At 48.6% G+C, this 18765-nt stretch overlaps 2 protein-coding genes across 2 annotated transcripts in view; both read left to right on the forward strand.

Annotated features, from left to right (window-relative positions):
• Mrgpre (MAS related GPR family member E) overlaps window positions 1-18765 on the forward strand; it is a 55731-nt gene that overhangs the window by 7122 nt on the left and 29844 nt on the right. The gene's annotated exons all lie outside the window — the stretch shown is intronic.
• Mrgprg (MAS related GPR family member G) lies at window positions 11663-12542 on the forward strand. Its single transcript, XM_052194608.1, has one exon. It carries the CDS (start codon window positions 11673-11675, stop codon window positions 12540-12542), a length of 870 nt encoding a protein of 289 aa, XP_052050568.1. The 5' UTR covers window positions 11663-11672.

Below are 18765 nucleotides of genomic sequence, written 5' to 3' on the forward strand. Positions count from 1 at the left end.
TTCATGGGATTCCAGAAATGGAGAGGACCAAACAGCAGCTACAGCCCAGGGGCTTGTGCCCCTGGTGGGACCCTCTCAGTATGCCAGGCTGGCCCTCAGCCCAGGGGAAAAACAGGAAGACCTCGGCCTCAGCCACCCCTCCTTAGGAACTCAGCACACTCTGATTCCTCGGTCATGTTCTGTTTTCAGGCTGCCCTGGTATCTGGCATCTCTCTGATGCTGAAAGACATCCCTTCCAGAGCAAGCTAACTTCTAGAGACTATTATGTAGTGGCTCATGGTTCCAACTACAGACCTAGATGCAGAGCCTACACCTCTCCTTCTTTATAGGATTCTTATCCTCCAGTGTCACCTCTGCCCTGAGCTCCCAAAGCAGGAGCCAACAAGCCAGGGGCAGCCTTGCACCCAAGACCCTGACATTGTCCACCTGGCCCATCAAAGCACTATCTCTTGCCTATACATCTTCTGCCCCCTGACTCACTGTGGTCTGTTAAGGTTGGAGCTGAAGCTGCAGTTTCTAGGGTCCCCAAAATAGGGTTGTGTGCATTGGCCAGAGACAGGAGAAGTGGCCCAGAGATGACATCCCACACAGGCTGATGGGACAAAATCTGGAGGCACTGGTGTGGCCACCAGGACAGTGGCAGGCTATTGGAATGGAATAGGGTACCATAGGGCTGCCCTTGATCCAAACCACACACACACACACACACACACCGGAGTCCACACCCATACAGCAGTCAGGAGGTATGGTCCCTTGCTGGACACAGAGCATCTCCAGGCTGACCCAGAGTATGGCATCCAACTGATCTGGCTGTGATATTTGCAGATCCTCACTTCTAACAACTCTCCAACGGACTGTGTGTGCTACTGGGTCTATTTGCCTCTCATTTTGGAGTCTCATGGAATCTCAGGCAGGTCCTCAGACCAAAAAAAAAAAAAAAAAAAAAATTAGAGAACCAGCAAGGAGGTTGTGATAATTTGAATACGCTTGGCCCAGGGAGTGACAATATTAGGTGTGGCCTTGTTGAAGGAAGTGTGTCATTGTGGGCATGGGCTTTAAGACCCCCATCCTAGCTCCCTGGAAGCCAGTCTTCTCCTGGCTGCCCTCGGATCAAGCAGTGGAGCTCTCAGCTCCTCCAGCGCTACATCTGCGTGGATGCTGCCATGATGTATCCCACCTTGATGATAATGGACTCTTATCATCTCTCCTCTTCTCTCTTCTCCTCTCTCGTTTCTTTCTCTGCCTCTACTCCTTTCATACCTTCCCTCCCACCCACCCCCAATAAGCTCTCTTTTATAGCACCCCCATCCTATGGCTGGTACTTCAGGGCATGGCAATTGAACTATCATGCAGGTCCTGTACCAGTTGGGTGGTAGACTTAGGCACCCTGTTCCCAGCATCCTCATATGTCTGTCTAGGAGACATTGTGGGCAGAATAGTTGCTATTTGCCTCTGTGTTTAGACGTTTAAGATGTGGGTGCAGACTCTGAGATCCTCCACTGGACAAGAGAATCCATGTCCCTGTCATATGAGATAGGAGGGGTAATTTATCTTCATGTAGATAAGGAGGCCTACACAGCTAGAACTGGTCAGGGCCAGAGACAGGAGCAGCAGACATCAGGCATGTCTTCTTTCCCATGCATACTTATCCTGTGCTCTTGAGTTTTGGAATGTCCTGCCATATAAGTGCACTGCCAAGTTAAACCATTTACTCAAGCATTTAATGTTTCATAACCTTTTAAAAGACACATCTGATTTTGATCACTATCTTATATTAAATAAACGTGGTTTTCTTTGAACTTGTTTTGACTTGCTTTAGACTTGACTTTTGACAACATATATAGAAAACCATATAACGGGGAATTGGTCTTTCCCTCCAAGGTTGCTCCTGTAACTGAATTACATTTAGCATGATTACAAATGCAATTCTGAGCACACTAAAGAATTTGGTCAGTCTGGAGAGATGGCTCAGTGGTTAAGAGTACTGGTTGCCCTTCCACACACACACACAGAGGTACTTTATACTCTAGAGGTACTGAGTTCAATTCCTAGCAACCACATGGTGGCTCACAACCATCCATAATGAGATCTGATGCCCTCTTCTGGTGTGCAGGTGTACAGGAAGATATACATTAAATAAATTTAAAAAAATAACAAAAAGAATTTGATCATTTATAAGACGGCTGATCTTGTATGTCTTAATAATCTTTAACAGTTTATAACAAGTAACTCTCATAAGATTAGGATTTTATAATTTTACACTCAACCATTTTACATTTTTACATTTATATTTACATTAGTCATTTTAACTTTTATCTATTTTAAAATTCTATGAGTCATAGCATTACAGACATAAGAGACATAATAAATAAAGAATTTTTGTTGAATTTTGTTATAAGAAATTTTTCTAACAGGAGGTGTTGAGTAATATTTTGGGCCTCTACTCAGCATGTAAAATAGCTTTTTATTCTTGTATAAGGGGATCTCATCTCTACTTTTGGTTTTTAGCCTGAGCACTCAGAAAACCTCAGTTTGCATGTAATTAGGGCCTAATTGAATGTAATCAGCTGGAGAGAATGACTGGATACTCAGATGAATGCCTAGTAGCCTTGCCTGGTTCCTTTCTTAAAGAAATATGAACAGTTAACAAGTTTTGTTTTAATTACTTTAAGCAGGCACAGTTGTAGTTCTGAAGATGCCAACTGCTCAGCTTAAAAGATACAGCACAACATCCCCTTAATAAAGGCAGGTTAAATCCCAATATACACAATGCAATAGTGCACATGCACGTATTATTAATGTAGTTGTAATTACCTTGAAATTTTCCAGGTATGCCTTATAGAAAACATGAGACAGACTGTAAGCCTTGTGCAGCATGTAGAGGTGGGTTTTTTTAATCATAATCATCATTAAATTTGTTTCCACATCTAACAGAATTTAGCTGAAGCAACCATGTTACAGTTATGATGCTGAGGTTACCGTTGTAATATTTTAGGTGGATAGACAATCCCCTTATCCTTTCCATGTATGAGCACCCTGTCAGCTGGTTTTACTGTAGATACCTTTATACCTCCGGAAAAACAACAGTAGCTTCTATTGGAAATAGTTTACCTCTTAGCTGTTCTCAAGCACATAGCATCTTTTTTTCCTTGGCTGTTTTATTGTTCTCCTTCTCCCTGTCACAGAGTTAGGGGCCAGCTTGACCCAGGATAGAGACTTTGATATAAATATTCTTGGGTCTGTAGTGGCAGGCCAAATTTCAGAGCCAATTTTTCAGTAAAGTAAAACAGCCAGTGACAATTTTTCAAAAAATATTATCCATATCCAAAAGGCATCTGAATCTCTATAAAACTGAACCCAGTGATCTACATAGCCTTATGTGTGTGTGTGTTTTATGTGTGTACAGATGAGAACTGTCTTGGGCACTGTTCTATTACTGGGAAGAGACACCATTACCATAGCAACTCTTAGAAAAGAAAGAATTTAGTTGGGGGCTTGCTTACAATTTCAGAGAGTTAGTCCATCCTCATCATGGCAGAGAACATGGAGACATGCATGGTACTGGAACAGCAGCTGAGAGCTACATCACGATCCACAAGCAGAGAGAGAGAGAGAAAGGGAGGGGCTTGACATGGGCTTTTAAAACCTTAAAGCCCACCCTCAGTGATAGAAGTGACACACTTCCTCCTACAAGGCCACACCTACTCCAACTAGGCCAAACCTCCTAATCCATCTAATCCTTCCCAAATAGCACCACTCCCCGATGACTATTAAAATATATGAGCCCACGGTGGACACTCTTATTCAACCCAGCGTAGGGACAGACAACCTGAAAAGCCTTACAAGTAACTGAAAGTAAGATCCAGAGTATCCAGGCTTGGTGGGGCAGAAACAAATGCAGACCAGAAGCATAAAGAAATCCAAAGGACAAAAAGACTGTCCTAGTCAGTTAAAGAATGCAGGCTTGGAGACCCACAGGAAAGACCGGCAATAGGGCCCAGTGTAGCTTCTATCTCCAGTCTCCTTCTGAGCTGAATTAAGTTCTAGCTCTAGATTGAAAGCAGGAGCTGGATGAGAGGGATGAGAACAGATAGAATGATTGAGGTAGGAGGTCGGGTCAGGGGGCGGGGCTTAGTGGCATAGGGACCTGGGTGCTTTGCCATTTTATTTGAGAAAGTTGAGAAAGTGTAAGAACATCAAAACTAAAAGTTTCCAGTTGTGTGGGGACAACAGTGGCCATCATTAAGAGAGTACTGTGGCCATATTTGAACAGATAATCAAATGAGTTTGGCAGGCTGGAACTCACTAACATGCAGCTTTTAGAGCCTATTTTAAAAGTCTTGTTTGAACTAGAAATGACAGACAGGACTGAGGGAGACTCTTATCCCACTACCTGGGGTGTCCCCAAGTTTAGGGAAAGATGAAAGGAACCTGATTGTTAGGAGCGGGGCATCCTCACACTCATAAGACTTGAGGGAGTCACAAAGGCAGTTAAACGTGGGAGTGATCTGGAGAAGGAGGGAGAAGCGCCTGGAACTCGGGGATCTGCTCAGCACGTCTCTGAGTCAGATGCAGGCAATTACTTTGTCCTTTAGAATTTGGGCACAGGGATGGCAGTGATCAAATGATGAAAGGCAAAAATAAATAAATAAATAAATAAATAAATAAATAAATAAATAAAGCCCGGCAGTGGTGGCGCATGCCTGTAATCCCAGCACTCTGGGAGGCAGAGGCAGGTGTATTTCTGAGTTCGAGGCCAGCCTGGTCTATAGAGTGAGTTCCAGGACAGCCAGGGCTACACAGAGAAACCCTGTCTCGAAAAAACCAAATAAAAACAAACAAACAAACAAACAAAAAAACAAAAAAAACAAATGGTGAAAGGCCTCTCGGCCTGGAGATCAGAGAGCCTGGGAGGAAGTAGTCAGAGGAGGATGGCTGGAGAGGGTTTGGAGGAGGCTTGGGGTCAAGCTGGGACTATACAGAGCACCAACAGAGTCAAAAGAACTAAGGTTCTACCCAGTGGGTTTACACTATTCCCGGAGACAGAGGCCACAAAGACCAGAGGTCTGAGGTCAGACTGGTAGCTGTTTAGTCTATATAGTAAGCTTAGAAGGTGTCCATGCTCACAAAAGAACAACCCTGTGGAGGAAGGAAGGGGAACTTTCTGCCCAGAAGACCTCAAGTGTATCCCCAGTTTGGGTATCAGATATCAGAAAACAGGCAGAAAAGCCACCAGACTTGACTTCAATGGGCTGAGACTGCTCTATTGGAGCATCAAGGGGCTCCAACCATTCTGACTATTGAAGACTGGGTACATTAGAGGGGCTGGGGACATGTATATATGCCTACATACATCTATACAGGTGACCACCAGGAAGTTAGAGCTATATTTTTTAGTTTGACTGGGAGTCAGGTGGGTTGTTTCCAATACAGGCACATTGGTCCTGCAGGTAGAGTGGAATGGTCAGGCCGGGACAAAGCTATTTTTTTTTATGGCTGGGGGCTATTGCCCAGTACAGCCTGACTCAACTCCTTGTGATCTGAGGCTTTGCTCAACAGGGTAAGCACAGACACACACAGACACACAGACACACAGACACACACACACAGAGACACACACAGACACACAGGCACACACACATACACAGACACAGACACACACACACACACACACACACACACACACACACACAAAATCAACCACGAGTCTCCTCTGATGTATGGGCTTCTGCTTTCTTCCCACTCTGTCTCCTCCCCTTGACCACAGTTTTGCTCCTCATCTGCACCCTTATGGTTTCTCCTTGTCTTCTAAGAGTTTATCTACTAGACTTTACCCTGTACCCTAACAGAACATCCCACATAAGCTCTCTTAATGGGTCTTACCCTACAAGAGTTCCATTTGATGCTGATGTAACTACAAAAGGACCTTTTAGATGCTATGGAGAAACTGGCTGCAAAGACTTTGACTCCCGACCATACAGAGTTTTTCACATTAGTCCTCCAGTTCAGTTCCCTTCCTTTAACGTTCCCTGGCCTCACACTGCTTGTGCTGGCTCACTCTGGCGCAGCACTCCTGGCAACAGGACTAGTCACTGTGACGCTATACACACTTCCTCTCACCACCTTATCCACCTCCCCCATCCCCCTCCTTCTCCTGGGCAATCTTAGCTTCACTCTACAACCAAATCATCTGTTTTCGGCTCTCTACTGATTATTTCTCAAAAATCTATCCAGGAAAGCATCACAGCAGTGACATCATCCATTACAGTCGATCTAGTTAAGACTCTCCTGCTAAGTGACCAGAGGACCCCCTCTTCCTCGGACTCTGACCTAGACTGTGCCTACAGAACTCCTTCATCCCTAGACCTCTGTCAATGCTCAGCAGGAAGACATTTTCCCCATAAACTTCAGCCCTATATCTGGAAACCCTATCCTCTCTGACCCATTCCTTATCTCTTAAGAGTTGGAGTTATTGGAATAAGCCTCAAACAAACTCTACCAGACCCTGACCAAGGCCCTGTATTGGAACTCCAACTCCTTCCCCTTCATTGCCATTGGCAAACTCAGTCACTGTCTATGACCCTCATCCCCATAGCCAGGGCAAGGCAGTTTCCAAAGACAAAGAACCTTATCTAGACAAACAACTCCAGGAGAGAGAAACTGCAGGCTTGCATATAACCCCAGCAGGTGCATTCCCCAAACCTCCTATATAAACCCCGAGTACCTCCTTCTCATTTGGCAGACACCTATTTCTCATCACATCTGTCCTTGATGTTTGAAATCAACACTCCTCTCTGTTAAGGCTAACTGGTCTCTTTTCTGCCCCCCTCCCCCCATCTCCTTAAGCTGCCTCAGAAATCTAACATCAATATTGTTAGAAATAAGTCTAGGGTCCCAAGGAATTACCACACAATCCAATCCAAAGCATTCAACAGGTCAAAAACTTTACCCCTGCTGAAGGGGGCAAGCTCACCCAGTTGGGTCCCCCTGTGTTTTCACTCCTGATAAAGGGTCTCACCATCCATGGTCAGCACCCAGACTATCATTCTTCCGTGATTGACTGACCAGAGCAACCAAGTGGAGAAGCAGAAGAGGTTTTGAGCAGAGTTTAACCTTGAGTTCAAAAGTGCTGAGCCTGGAGGAGTCTCAAGTTCTGCCACGTGATTTCTTTACAAATTTTTAAAGGTCTCATGTAATCCTTTGATAGAAAAACCACAGTACTTTTTGTTTATATTTCCCACAGAATTACCCAATGGCAATGACAAGGCCAGCCACAGATCACCACTCACCCAGGACACTGTGTCACAAGTCATATGAGTTATATTGAACCAAAATAAACAAACCAAAGGACAACAATAACAACAGAAACCCCACCAGGACCCACTGGGTCAGTGGAGAAGTTGGAAAGATTTGGGGGCAGTCTCGAGAATGTTCTACTTGTTGAAGAGATCTAAGAAGCATCTGCCCCTGTCCCTCTAATGTCCCAATGACAACCAAGTTCAATGGGGAACTAAGGAGTTTAGTTGGCTTATGTACAGAGCATAGGCAAGGCTGGAAGGTCTGCACCTATAGTGGATACTGTCCTTGCATACAGAAGAACCCTCCCCACAGCCTTCCCGATTACACACTCACTCTGGACCCTGAAGATGTGCAGTCTGGGCAGAAATGTATACATATGGCTGAGGGGGAGGTGGCTGGATACAGAGGTAAGGTTCCTATGACCTGCCCCAGCCCTTCTTTCTATGAGGGAACTTCTAAATCAACAAGCCCATCTGGAAGGATCTTTTTCCAAATAGATACAGCTGAGCTCATAAAGATGGCGGCGGTTTGGCTCAAAGGATGGGAGGACAGTGCCGTTCAACAGGAGTCGGCAACACGGTTCAGTAGGTGTTGCCACCAAGCCTGACAACCTGAATCCAATCTCCAAAAGCCAAATGATGGAAGGAGAGAACTGAATCCCACAAGTCATTTTCTGTGACCTCAACACACACACACACACACACACACACACACACACACATGTAAATAAATGTAATTTCAAATTAGGAGAGGGAGAGGGGAGAAATAGAGGTATTTGGGTCATATGACTCCTGGATGATTCCAGGTATAAATTCCCTGGTCAGCAAGCAGCGCTGTGACAAGGCTGGGGCTTGGGAGGTCAGGCTTCATCACATGAACACTGACCTTAGCTTTTTTGGGGACCTCCTGGGTGGTCTTAGAGGCCTGGCAGTTTGCTACTCACACCAAACAGGATCTAACGGTCTCATAGAACAAACAGGTAGCTTGGTGACCTTACAGTACACTTGGGATAGGACATATCCGGGTTTACACGGGGACAAGGGAAGATCGTCCCCATTCTGACACCCAAAATGAGTCTGTTCTCCCTTTAGTTGGCTCAACCATGGAACCTCAATGCTAGGAACTGGACTCAGGCCTTCCAGAAGAGCAGTGAAACCTTCAACTCCTGAGCCTAGGAGTCTGTCTAGCCCAGGACTTGAGGTGTTAAATCACATGTGCACTTTTGGTCACATTCACACAGCAGCTGTTAGTGACAGCCCACAGGCCATACCTCATCAGAACAGACCATCAATTCAGTGTCACATGGGAAAACCAAGATCAAAGCCCGATCCAATCCCACACTGTCCCAAGAGAGGTGTGAAGTCTTTGGTTGTCTCCCTGCTGCCTGCTTCAGTGGTGCACAGGCTCTCCTGATGCTGTGAACTCTAGAAGATCACCTCACAGCACACTATGGAAATTATATTAATCCTCAAGGGCACAGCCCCACCAAAACAATGAAAATTTGGGGAGATTTGGGGGCTGCACAGTGCTTGTGTGTATTGAAAGGGTGCATCCCACAGAGGACAGAGTATGGCCCTGGCCTGACAGGATGGCAGCCATCTTGAGCCATAGCTGTCTGAGTCACCATAAGATGGGTTTTCTTGCCTATTTTCTTAGCAAACCATAACACAGAGCCTTGAAAGCACGAGTGTGTTGGATGACTTGGAGGATGCGCCTGGCTTTTGATGAAATCTGAAGATAAACCAGAGACCTTCAGGCATGAGAGCATGCTTTTGAGTCTCAACCCACTCAATGTTTGGCTGCCCAGCACCCCAGGACCTTCCTCTGTCAGTGAGTCACCAAAATATCTCACAGTGCAGTACTAGCTCTGTCTACCTCTCCCTGTTATTTCCCAACAGCTGTGTGAGTTTATGTGCACATCTGCACAGGTGCATGCACACGTGTGCAGACGCCTGTGCTGCCCAGGGGTCAACACTGAGTGTGTGTTTTCTTAATTGCTCTCCAGTTTAAAAAAACAATTTCAATTCCATGCTATCGTTGTTCCGAGACAACATCTCAATATACTGCCCTGGCTGAACTGGAGCTCTGTGTAGACTTGCAAAAATCTGTCTGCCTCTGCCTCCCAAGTGCTGGGATTAAAGGTGTGGGCTACCACACTTGGCTTAAATATGTCTTAAGTTTATCTGTGTGTGTGCACACAAATGTGCCACCACATGTGTCCACATCAGAGGGAAACTTTTAGGAATCAATTTTCTTCTTCTGTGTGGATCCCTGGCATTGAACTTAGGTTGCCAGGCTTGGTGGTAAGCACCTTTACTCACTGAGCATCCTCGCTGGCCTAGTACTTTATTTTTTAAAGATAAGACCTTGCACCAAACATACTGACCGGCATAGCCAGCTGAATATCAAGTCCCATGAGTCCTCTGGTCCCCACCTCCCAGTATTGGGGTCACAAGCATACACCATCATGCCAATTACAGGTGCCAGGGATCCAAACTCAAGTCACACTTGCATAGCAAGCGCTCTCCTGACTGAGCCATCTTTACAGATGTCATCTCTTTCTTTCTCCTGAGCACCTAAGACCAGGGACCATCCCAGAATGGGCGGTATGCAAGGCTCTCTGGTTTCATCTCCCAGATGAAGAGGAGGTGCCTCCCACACTGATAGCTCTGTTTGAGCTCATTCCTTTGATTCCGTGAAAAGGTGACACGCCTACCCACTTCTAGAGAACTGGCGGGAGTCAGTCTCAGAGGACAGGAGGGGATTTAGGGGCCAGGAGGAGCTCAAGACAAGTGTGGGCTGAGCTGAGCGAGCTGGAGACAGCCACGGTCAGCAGGCGGTCAGCAGGTGAGAACGTTAGTCTGCCCCTCTACCCACTCCCCCAACCAAGGAGCACCTCTTCTCTTAACCTCTACATCACCTGCCTGCCTGACTCTCAGGGGGGTTGCTGGTGGCTCTGAGGATGTCCTCTGAAAGGGACCTTGTAGAGAAGGCAGTTAAGGGAACCTTGGAAGCTGAGGCTCAGGCTTGGAATTCATAGTTCTGGGTCCACTGGAGAACAAGGATGAGGAAGATGACCCAACCCACCTACCGCATCCCCTTTCAGATGTAGCCTTGCCTCCACCAGCCAGAATCCACCCAGTAGTAGACTCTGGATTAATATCCTCAGGGGCTCACGGAGGGAAAGGGTCTTGCGTCTGTCACCACTATGATTCGTGAAGGTCTAGCCCTTAATTTCAGAGTCCTGAGGACCTGTGTTCTGACCTTGACAGCTGGGCTGGTGGGTTGAGCTACCATCCCCTGGAGGTGCCAGGAAAGATGCTTGGTGATGGGATGGTAGGTGATGCTCATCAGGACACTGCAGAGGTTTGGCCTTGTGAGAGGAAGCGAGGAGTGATGGAGGGTGGGTCTCAGTGAGTGCAGAGATAGTTAGGGTGGTCTCCTGGGTAGGGGACACAGCCCAGGCCAGGAATGAGGGTCATACACAAAGTACACAGGGTGTTCTCTGTCATTGCCTCCCATCTCTTTCCATCTCTATGTCTTCCCATGTCTGTCCCTATCTCTTTATCTCTGCCTCTATTCTCCATTTCTCTATGTGTCTATCTGTCCTTTACTTTTCTCCACTGTCTCAACCCCCAACCTTCGTCTATCCTTTCCTATTGCTGTTCCTCCCCTGTCCCCAGAGCCTGTGTCCTCATACCGGGTACATACCTGAACCTTGAACAAGGTCCACCGTGGGCCCTGTGGAAAGAGGTACTGCACTGAGAGACACCTCTACAAAGGCACCAGGAATTCTCCTTCTTGCTCCCCAAGAAGATTCGGGGTCCTGAGACCCATCATCAAAGTCCCAGACACTGATATGACACTTCGGAGTTAGCCACAGTTCCTCAGGACCCTGGGGTTTAATGCTCTGCTCCAGAAGGGCAGTGTGGGGACAATCCCCTGAAGCCTCACTTAGCACAGAATGGAGTGTCCTGGTGTCACACCAGACACTATCAGAGACCCTGGGGTGGGTGTGATCAGAACCTTAGAGAAAGCATCCTCACACCAGTACCACAATTAAAAAGAGAGGGGAGTCTCTCGCCTGTAGCCCCTTTGCCTGAAAGTGGTGGGCCTCTGCATGGAGGCACCTCACTCAGGAAGGGTTAGTTAACCAGGATCAGGGCAGAGAATGCTGCTTCCAAGTATAGCAGTTGTTAGGGGGTACCCTGGCCAAAATCACATGCAGCCGGGAAGGGGCTTCAGACGACTCGGACTCTGGAAGCTGCGGGCTCACGATCTCTCGCCTTCCACACTCGGGGCACAGCAGCTGTGTAGTAAACACTGTCACCCTTTGCAGGGGCCTCCCAGAGCACGCACGAAAGCCGGCCAGGATGCTCTCCATATTCAACATCTGGGGCACGTTCAACAGAGTGCTGTTCTTCCTCAGCTTCACAGTCAGCCTCGCAGGGCTGGCGGGCAACGCTCTGCTGCTCTGGCACCTCGGTCTGCACATCAAGAAGGGCCCCTTCAACACTTACCTGCTGCACCTGGCTGCTGCCGATTTCCTCTTCCTCTCCTGCCAGGTCGGCTTCTCTATTGCCAAGATGGCGTCGGGCTACGAGGACACACTCTACTTCCCGGTCACTTTCCTGTGGTTTGCCGTGGGGCTCTGGCTGCTGGCTGCTTTCAGCGTGGACTGCTGCCTCAGCTACATGCTCCCCTCCTTTTGCAGCCCCAACTGCCGTCCCAGGTACACTTCAGTTGTCCTCTGCCTCGCGATCTGGGCCCTGACCATGCCAGCCGTGCTGCTGCCAGCCAACGCCTGTGGTCTGCTGTACAACGGAATGAGCCTGCTGGTCTGCCTCAAGTACCACTGGGTCAGCGTTGTCTGGCTAGCGGTGCTGTCTAGCATGGCATGTGGGGCAAGCACGTTTCTCTTAATCTTTGGGAACTGCTGCTCTTCACAGCCGCCCTCCAAGTTCTGCAAGCTGGCCCAGTGCTCCGGGATCCTTCTATTCTTCTGTCGCCTACCCCTGGTTGTTTACTGGTGCCTGCGGCCAGTCATAAAGTTCCTGCTCCCCTTCTTCTTTTCACTGGCCACCCTCCTGGCCTGCATTGACAGCAGTGCAAAGCCCCTCTTGTACTACCTGAAGGGTAGGCAGCTCAGGAAGGAGCCGCTGCAGGTAGCCCTAAACAGGGCTCTGGGGGAAGAGCCCCAGTCAAGTCTTGGGGGGATATCCCTGCCCATGAGCCGAGTGTAGAGTGGCCATCATTCGCCCACCTACCCTGCCCTCATAGCTGCCAGGGGATCCCAGTCTTGCTCAAACCCTTTCCATGGTCCTGGGGATTTTGTAGCTTCCTCTTGTAAGCAGGGGAGAGGGGAAAGGGGCCAGACTGCATATTGAACGCTCACAGGAGACGGCAAGGAGGACAAAGACAGACAGACAGAGGGGCAGGTGCATGAAGGAGGATCCCAGAACTACAGTGGGGGCATGAGTCCTACATCCTTCTGCCCCTATAGCATCCTACCTGAGGAAACTGTCCCCCAACCCCAGTACACTGGGAGCTTTGCTTCCTCCTGCTGTAGATGGGTCAGGTGGCTGGAACTGCAGCATCAGCTTCTGAGAAGCATCCTCTGCTCTTGGAGACACTGAGGCCTTATGTTGGATATATCCACTAGTGGGCCTCATCTAGACTGTTCTTTCTCCCTCCCTCCCCACAATATTTCCCACAAAATCTCATTATCCAGGTGATGACACTGGGCTGGCTGTCTCCCCAATTTTCCAGCCTGGTGTTACTATTCACAGAGGCCACAAGGTGGAGCTGTTTCATCACTAAATAGACCCAGTAAGTCCCATGCCCAGAGCCACCCCAAGTTCTTGTTTCCTGGGCACTTCTGCTTCTCAGGTGTCCCCACAGTGCCATCGTGGGGCCTGGCTCCTACCGAGATCCCATCCATCCCCAGTTCTGGGTTCCACTAGGACTGTGCTCACTCAAGCTTTTTCTGCAGACCTGCCAGCCAGCTTACCCTACAGTTCGAGGAGAGAGAGAGAGAGAGAGAGAGAGAGAGAGAGAGAGAGAGAGAGAGAGAGAGAGAGAGAGAGAGAGAGAGAGCTAAGCTTCCAAATTATCAAATTATACATTATTTTGTACATGTTATGATGTTTCTTTAATAATTAAAATGGAAAAAAGCAACCTACCTTCACTGTCTTCTTAAATCAGTCAAGCCCTAGCCCTAGAAAGACAGCTCAGAAGTTACAAGCACTGATTGTATCTCCAGAGGACCTGTGTTCAGTTCCCAAGATCCACATGGTGGCTCACAACCATCTGTTCCAGGGGATCTGGCATCCTCTTATGATCTTTATAGGCACTTCATGCACACAGTACAGAGACATAACACCTAGACATATAGCATAAATGACAAAGAACATTCAAGCCTTACCACAAACACCAGGAAAATAAGCCACTAACATGCTGGCCAGCCACATGGAAACTTCTGGCATCAAAAATATTCCAGTCACAGCCGGGCAGTGGTGGCACACGCCTGTAATCCCAGCATTCTGGGAGGCAAAGGCAGGAGGATTTCTGAGTTCGAGGCCAGCCTGGTTTACAGAGTGAGTTCCAGGACAACCAGGGCTACACAGAGAAAGCCTGTCTCAAAAAAAAACAAATCAGAAAAGAAAGAAAGAAAGAAAGAAAGAAAGAAAGAAAGAAAGAAAGAAAGAAAGAAAGAAAGAAAGAAAGAAAGAAAGGAAGAAAGAAAGAAAGAAAGATATTCCAGTCACATACTTTTCTGATAGACACCCTCAAAAAATTCCTCCATTTTGTGTGTACATGTGTATAGATGCCCGTGTGGATCTGCGTGGTGCACACACATGTGCATGGAGGCCAGGGCCAACCTCAAGTTGTTGTCCCTCAGGGGCCATTTACATTTTCGGGGGTGGGGGGACAGAGTCTCTCACTAGGCCCTGCAGCTTACTGGTGAAACTTGAGGCGGAGCCCTCCTGACTGGAGTGGCTCTACCAGGGAATCTGGGATACATGAGGCCCTTAGTCTAAAGGCCAGCATGGGTTCAGGAGGGGTGGGTGGAGGACCCAGGGGAGGAGGCTGCTTTGGGGGAGTCAGGGTGGGGAAGAGCTACCTATTCTTTGTGCACTTCACAGTAGACTCCAAGGAGCAGAGTGGTCCCTTTCCAGAAGGTTCACCCTAGGATACGGGGAGAGAACAAACCTGAGGTCAGCCACATCCTCCTTGCCCAAGGACACAGATCCTGGGCCCTGTAGGACTTTCCATCTGTGTGCCAGAGGCAACAGGTCACTAGCTCAGCAGCGGACAGCCCTGGGGAATATGATAAATGGCTTGGTCTAGACAGATGCGGGGCACAGGGCTGCTGCTTCCCAGGCCACTGCTGGGTATGAGGTGCGGGAAAGCCCAGAGGCAGCAGCCGTGTCTATCCTAGCCCTAGTGGGGCTCACATATAGTGTCAAGGCTACCCCTTGGGCTGCCTTAAGTTGAAACAGATGCAAGACAGACCTTACTTCATCACAGGGTGGCTAGGCTCCTGCCTTCTGGCACCTCTGTAGCTGGATGACCTCTAGAGTGTCAGCTGGCAGCTCGCAGCCAGATCTGCAAATGAGGCAGAAGTTTGCCAGGACAGCTGAACCAGGCTTTAGCAGCAGGTAGCCTACCCTAGGTAGCCTGATGTGAGGCTCCATCCTCTATAGATAGTGTGTTTGCCTGCTTGATTCTGCATCTCTCTCACTAGCAGGTGTGCTCCTGAGGGCTCAGAGTCAGCAAGCAGTGGTCACATTGTCCCTGGGTGGGGAGAAGGAGCCAGGAAGCACACATCCAGTGGATGGATGGATGGATGGATGGATGGATGGATGGATGGATGGATGGGTGGGTGGATGGATGGATGGATAGGTGGGTGGGTGGATGGGTAGATGGATGGGTGAATGGATGGATGGATGAATGGATGGATGGATGGATAGGTGTGTGGGTGGATGGATGGATGGATGGATGGATGGATGGATGGATGGATAGGTGTGTGGGTGGATGGATGGATGAATGGATGGATGGGTGGGTGGGTGGGTGGGTGGATGGGTAGATGGATGGGTAGATGGATAGGTGAATGGATGGATGGGTGAATGGATGGATGGATGGATGGATGGATGGATGGATGGATGGGTGGGTGGGTGGATGGGTAGATGGATGGGTAGATGGATGGATGGGTGGGTAGAATAATGTCAAATAATGTCAGTGGAGGATAATGTCAAATGGACAAATGATAGGACTGGTAGAAGTAGACTGTGCTGGCCATGGGATCTGGGAGCTTCCCAGTCAGCTCAGCAGGGTAACTGACAGATTGGAGAGCTCAGGTTTGCTCTGTGGAGCCAGATTCCTAGGCCTCCCTGATTCCAGCAACTCCATACTAGGCCTAGGTGTGGTGTTGGGGGTGTGGAGGAGTTTCTTTCTTTATTACTCTCCATCTTCTTTCTTTCCTTTTTCTTTTTTAAATATTTATTTATGTTTTGTATATAAGTACACTGTCGCTGACTTCAGACACACCAGAAGAGGGCATCGGCTCCCATTACAAATGGCTGTGAGCTACCGTGTGGTTGCTGGGAATTAAACTCAGGACCTCTGGAAAGGCAGCCAGTGCTCTTAACTGCTGAGCCATCTCTCCAGCCTCAATAAAAAGTGTTTTTAAAAAGTCACTGTAAACTACCCCTATTAACAGACAAAGAAGAAATACTATGTGATCATCTTAACAGAGGAAAGAAAGAGCCAGTTGGTAACATCGAATACGCATGTTTGTTTGAAACACTTTTGGAAAATTGGGAGTACACGAAACTTACCAACGTGATGGGGCATATGCAAACCTCACTTCTAAGGTTGGCAAACACTCATGGTCTCTCTTCCCTCCCACACTGCCTTTCGTGCTAGCCTACTGTCTCATCACATAGCCAAGGCCTTCTTTAGGAACCACAATGATGGGCATAGCTATCTTATCCCAAACTTACAGGGAAAATGCTTTCTTTTTCTTGGTCTCCAAAGGGAGTCTGGAACAGCCAGAGCTATTTGAGACAGAGAAATTCTGTCTCAAAAAACAACAACCACCACAACAAAAACAAGTCAGTTTTAGCGAGGTGTAGTGGTACACACCTTTAATCCCAGCACTTGGAAAGCAGGAACAGAACGGGATCCAGGACAGCCAGAGCTACAGAGTGAGACGCTGCCTTGAAAAATATAATAATTTAAAAGAGGATTTGTTTTTACTGTATGTACATGTTTGTATGCTGTGTCTGTGTGAACGAATGTATTGCATACCAGTGTGAAGCATGCATAGAAGCCAGGAGAGGACATCAGATCCCTTGAAGTTGGATTTAAGGTGTTGTGTGCTGTCCAGTATTGTACAGAACCTTATTGGTAGGAACTCAACATTGATCAAGGTGAACTTCCTCTCCCAGCCTTTGTTGAGTGGGGATTCCTGTGCTAGTCAGGATCCTGCTCTACCTAGGGTGGAGCGCTCAGAGTGAAGGTGAAGTTCATTGTTCCTCCAGGTCTACGAATTCCTGAATTAAGCAGGTGACCCACCCAGCAGCCAGAGCAGTGGAGCCAAGGAACCACCAGACAACTTCCTCCCGGAACTCTACCCGGAGTCTGGGTGAAGGGACTCGCCCAAACTCTTAAATTGTCAGACCTCCATTAAACTGGGGCCTTGATTAGCAATTGGGTTGCCCTGGCTTCCGTTCTTTTCGCTGCCCCCCCCCCCCATCTATCCCCAGCTTCTCTTCCAGGGACCCAGTTTGCAGGAGCTGCTGGCAGCTACACAGTATGGCTGGTGGGCTCCAGACTCTGATCTTCATCGCTCAGCCCCTGTATTTGACTCTTAAAATAATATGCCACAGCCAGTAAGTGTAACAAATGCTAAACCTTGGAGTTTCCAGAAGGGAAGATCACACAGAGAGAAACACAGACTCTCTGGCCTCCTTTAAGAGGAATAGAGGACACATCATTTTACAGTCTGGTGTGTCTAAAGGGCTGAGTGGGCGTGGCTGGGAGCGTCAGGCCTCACTTAGAGCGTTGGCGGTCATAAAGCTCAGAGCTACCTGTCAACATACTTCCCCAGGGCACATCAGGAGGCGCTTTCCTCCTAGCTATCAGATTGCCCTGTGGTAACTGGGAGACACACATGAATGCCAAAGAGATGAATTGAGTTCATTCACAGGTTGCCCTAGAATTTCAGTTGGCTCTTGGTGAGAGCTTTACAGGTCATCTGTACAGTCACAAATACAGTCTTGCTACGTAGCCCTGGTTGGCCCTCAATTTCCTGTGTAGATCAGCCTGGCATCCAACTTGTGGTATTCCTTCTGCCTCAGCCTCCAAAGTGCTGGGATTCCAGACATGTCCCACCACATCCTGTCTTTCATGATTCATGTGTGACAAACTGTCCACACAGAATTCTCTGTCAGGTTAGACATCTACCCACCTTGTAGCTAGGTGAGAAATAGCTGGAATAGGTGGAGAAATGTGGAGGCCCAGCCAGGGTAAGCAACGTACCTGACACTCAGCAGTGATGGTGTCAGGGCCTGTTCTTCGGCTTCTAGAGGCCCAGAGCACCCACTATGTGGGCCCTGCAGAACCTCAGCTGCCCAGAGGCCCAGGCCTGGTAGAGAGAAGCCCCAGCCCTATCTCCAAATGGGTTATAGGCAGTTAATGGCCTGGAAGAGGCTGCCTGCAGGAGGCACCTAGGAGACGCTGAGTATGGATGCTTGGCAGCTTCCTGTGGGGAGGTAGGTAGACCCAGTCTCACCAAAGGGAGGAGAGCCAGAGACAGATGGGGCCTCCTTGTGGAGCTAGCAGGGCCTGGCAAGGCCTCATCTTCATTACTGCCTTATTATATGATCAGGCTGCTGAGTACGCACAGGGAAGGGGGCCAACTTCTCACCCAGCACAGACCGGCCGCTCTGGAGTGGAGTCCGGGGGCTATCTCCCACCCCACACATTCCCTCCTTTCTCTCAGAGGCTGCAAAATTCTATTAATGCCACACTTTGGCAGGGTGAAGTTAGATAAACTGACGGAAGGGCCAGGGACGGTGCGGCTGGTGTAAGTACGGCAGAGAGACACTAAGATTGTCCAACTGTCCCCACCCCACGCCCACCCCTGAGGAGCCATTCTGAAGCAGACATGGAGCTTCTGTCCAAATAGGCCTCCTGGGCAGCCTACAGGAGAGGAAGAAGGACGGCAGCCTCAAGGGAAAGGAAAAAGAAGAAAGGGGTAGGAAAGGTTGGGCATGGTGGTGGGAGGAGCCGATGCCCACACTGTGCAAACAGCGATACAGTACAGTAGATGGGCCCCCCTCCCTCTCTGTGCCTCAGGCTTTGTCCCTAGAGGAGAAGGGCCATAGAGGTGTTGGGGGTCTGCCAGCGGGGCCTTTGGTCTTCGTTAAGGAGCCATGTCTCCTCCTGCAGCCCCTACCC

This window comes from Apodemus sylvaticus, chromosome 1 (genome assembly GCF_947179515.1).
Source record: "Apodemus sylvaticus chromosome 1, mApoSyl1.1, whole genome shotgun sequence".
In the NCBI taxonomy this organism is placed as follows: Eukaryota; Metazoa; Chordata; class Mammalia; order Rodentia; family Muridae; genus Apodemus; species Apodemus sylvaticus.

Coding starts and splice junctions, on each gene's coding strand:
- Mrgprg (XM_052194608.1), top strand. CDS start 11,673: ATGCTCTCCATATTCAACATCTGGGGCACGTTCAACAGAGTGCTGTTC.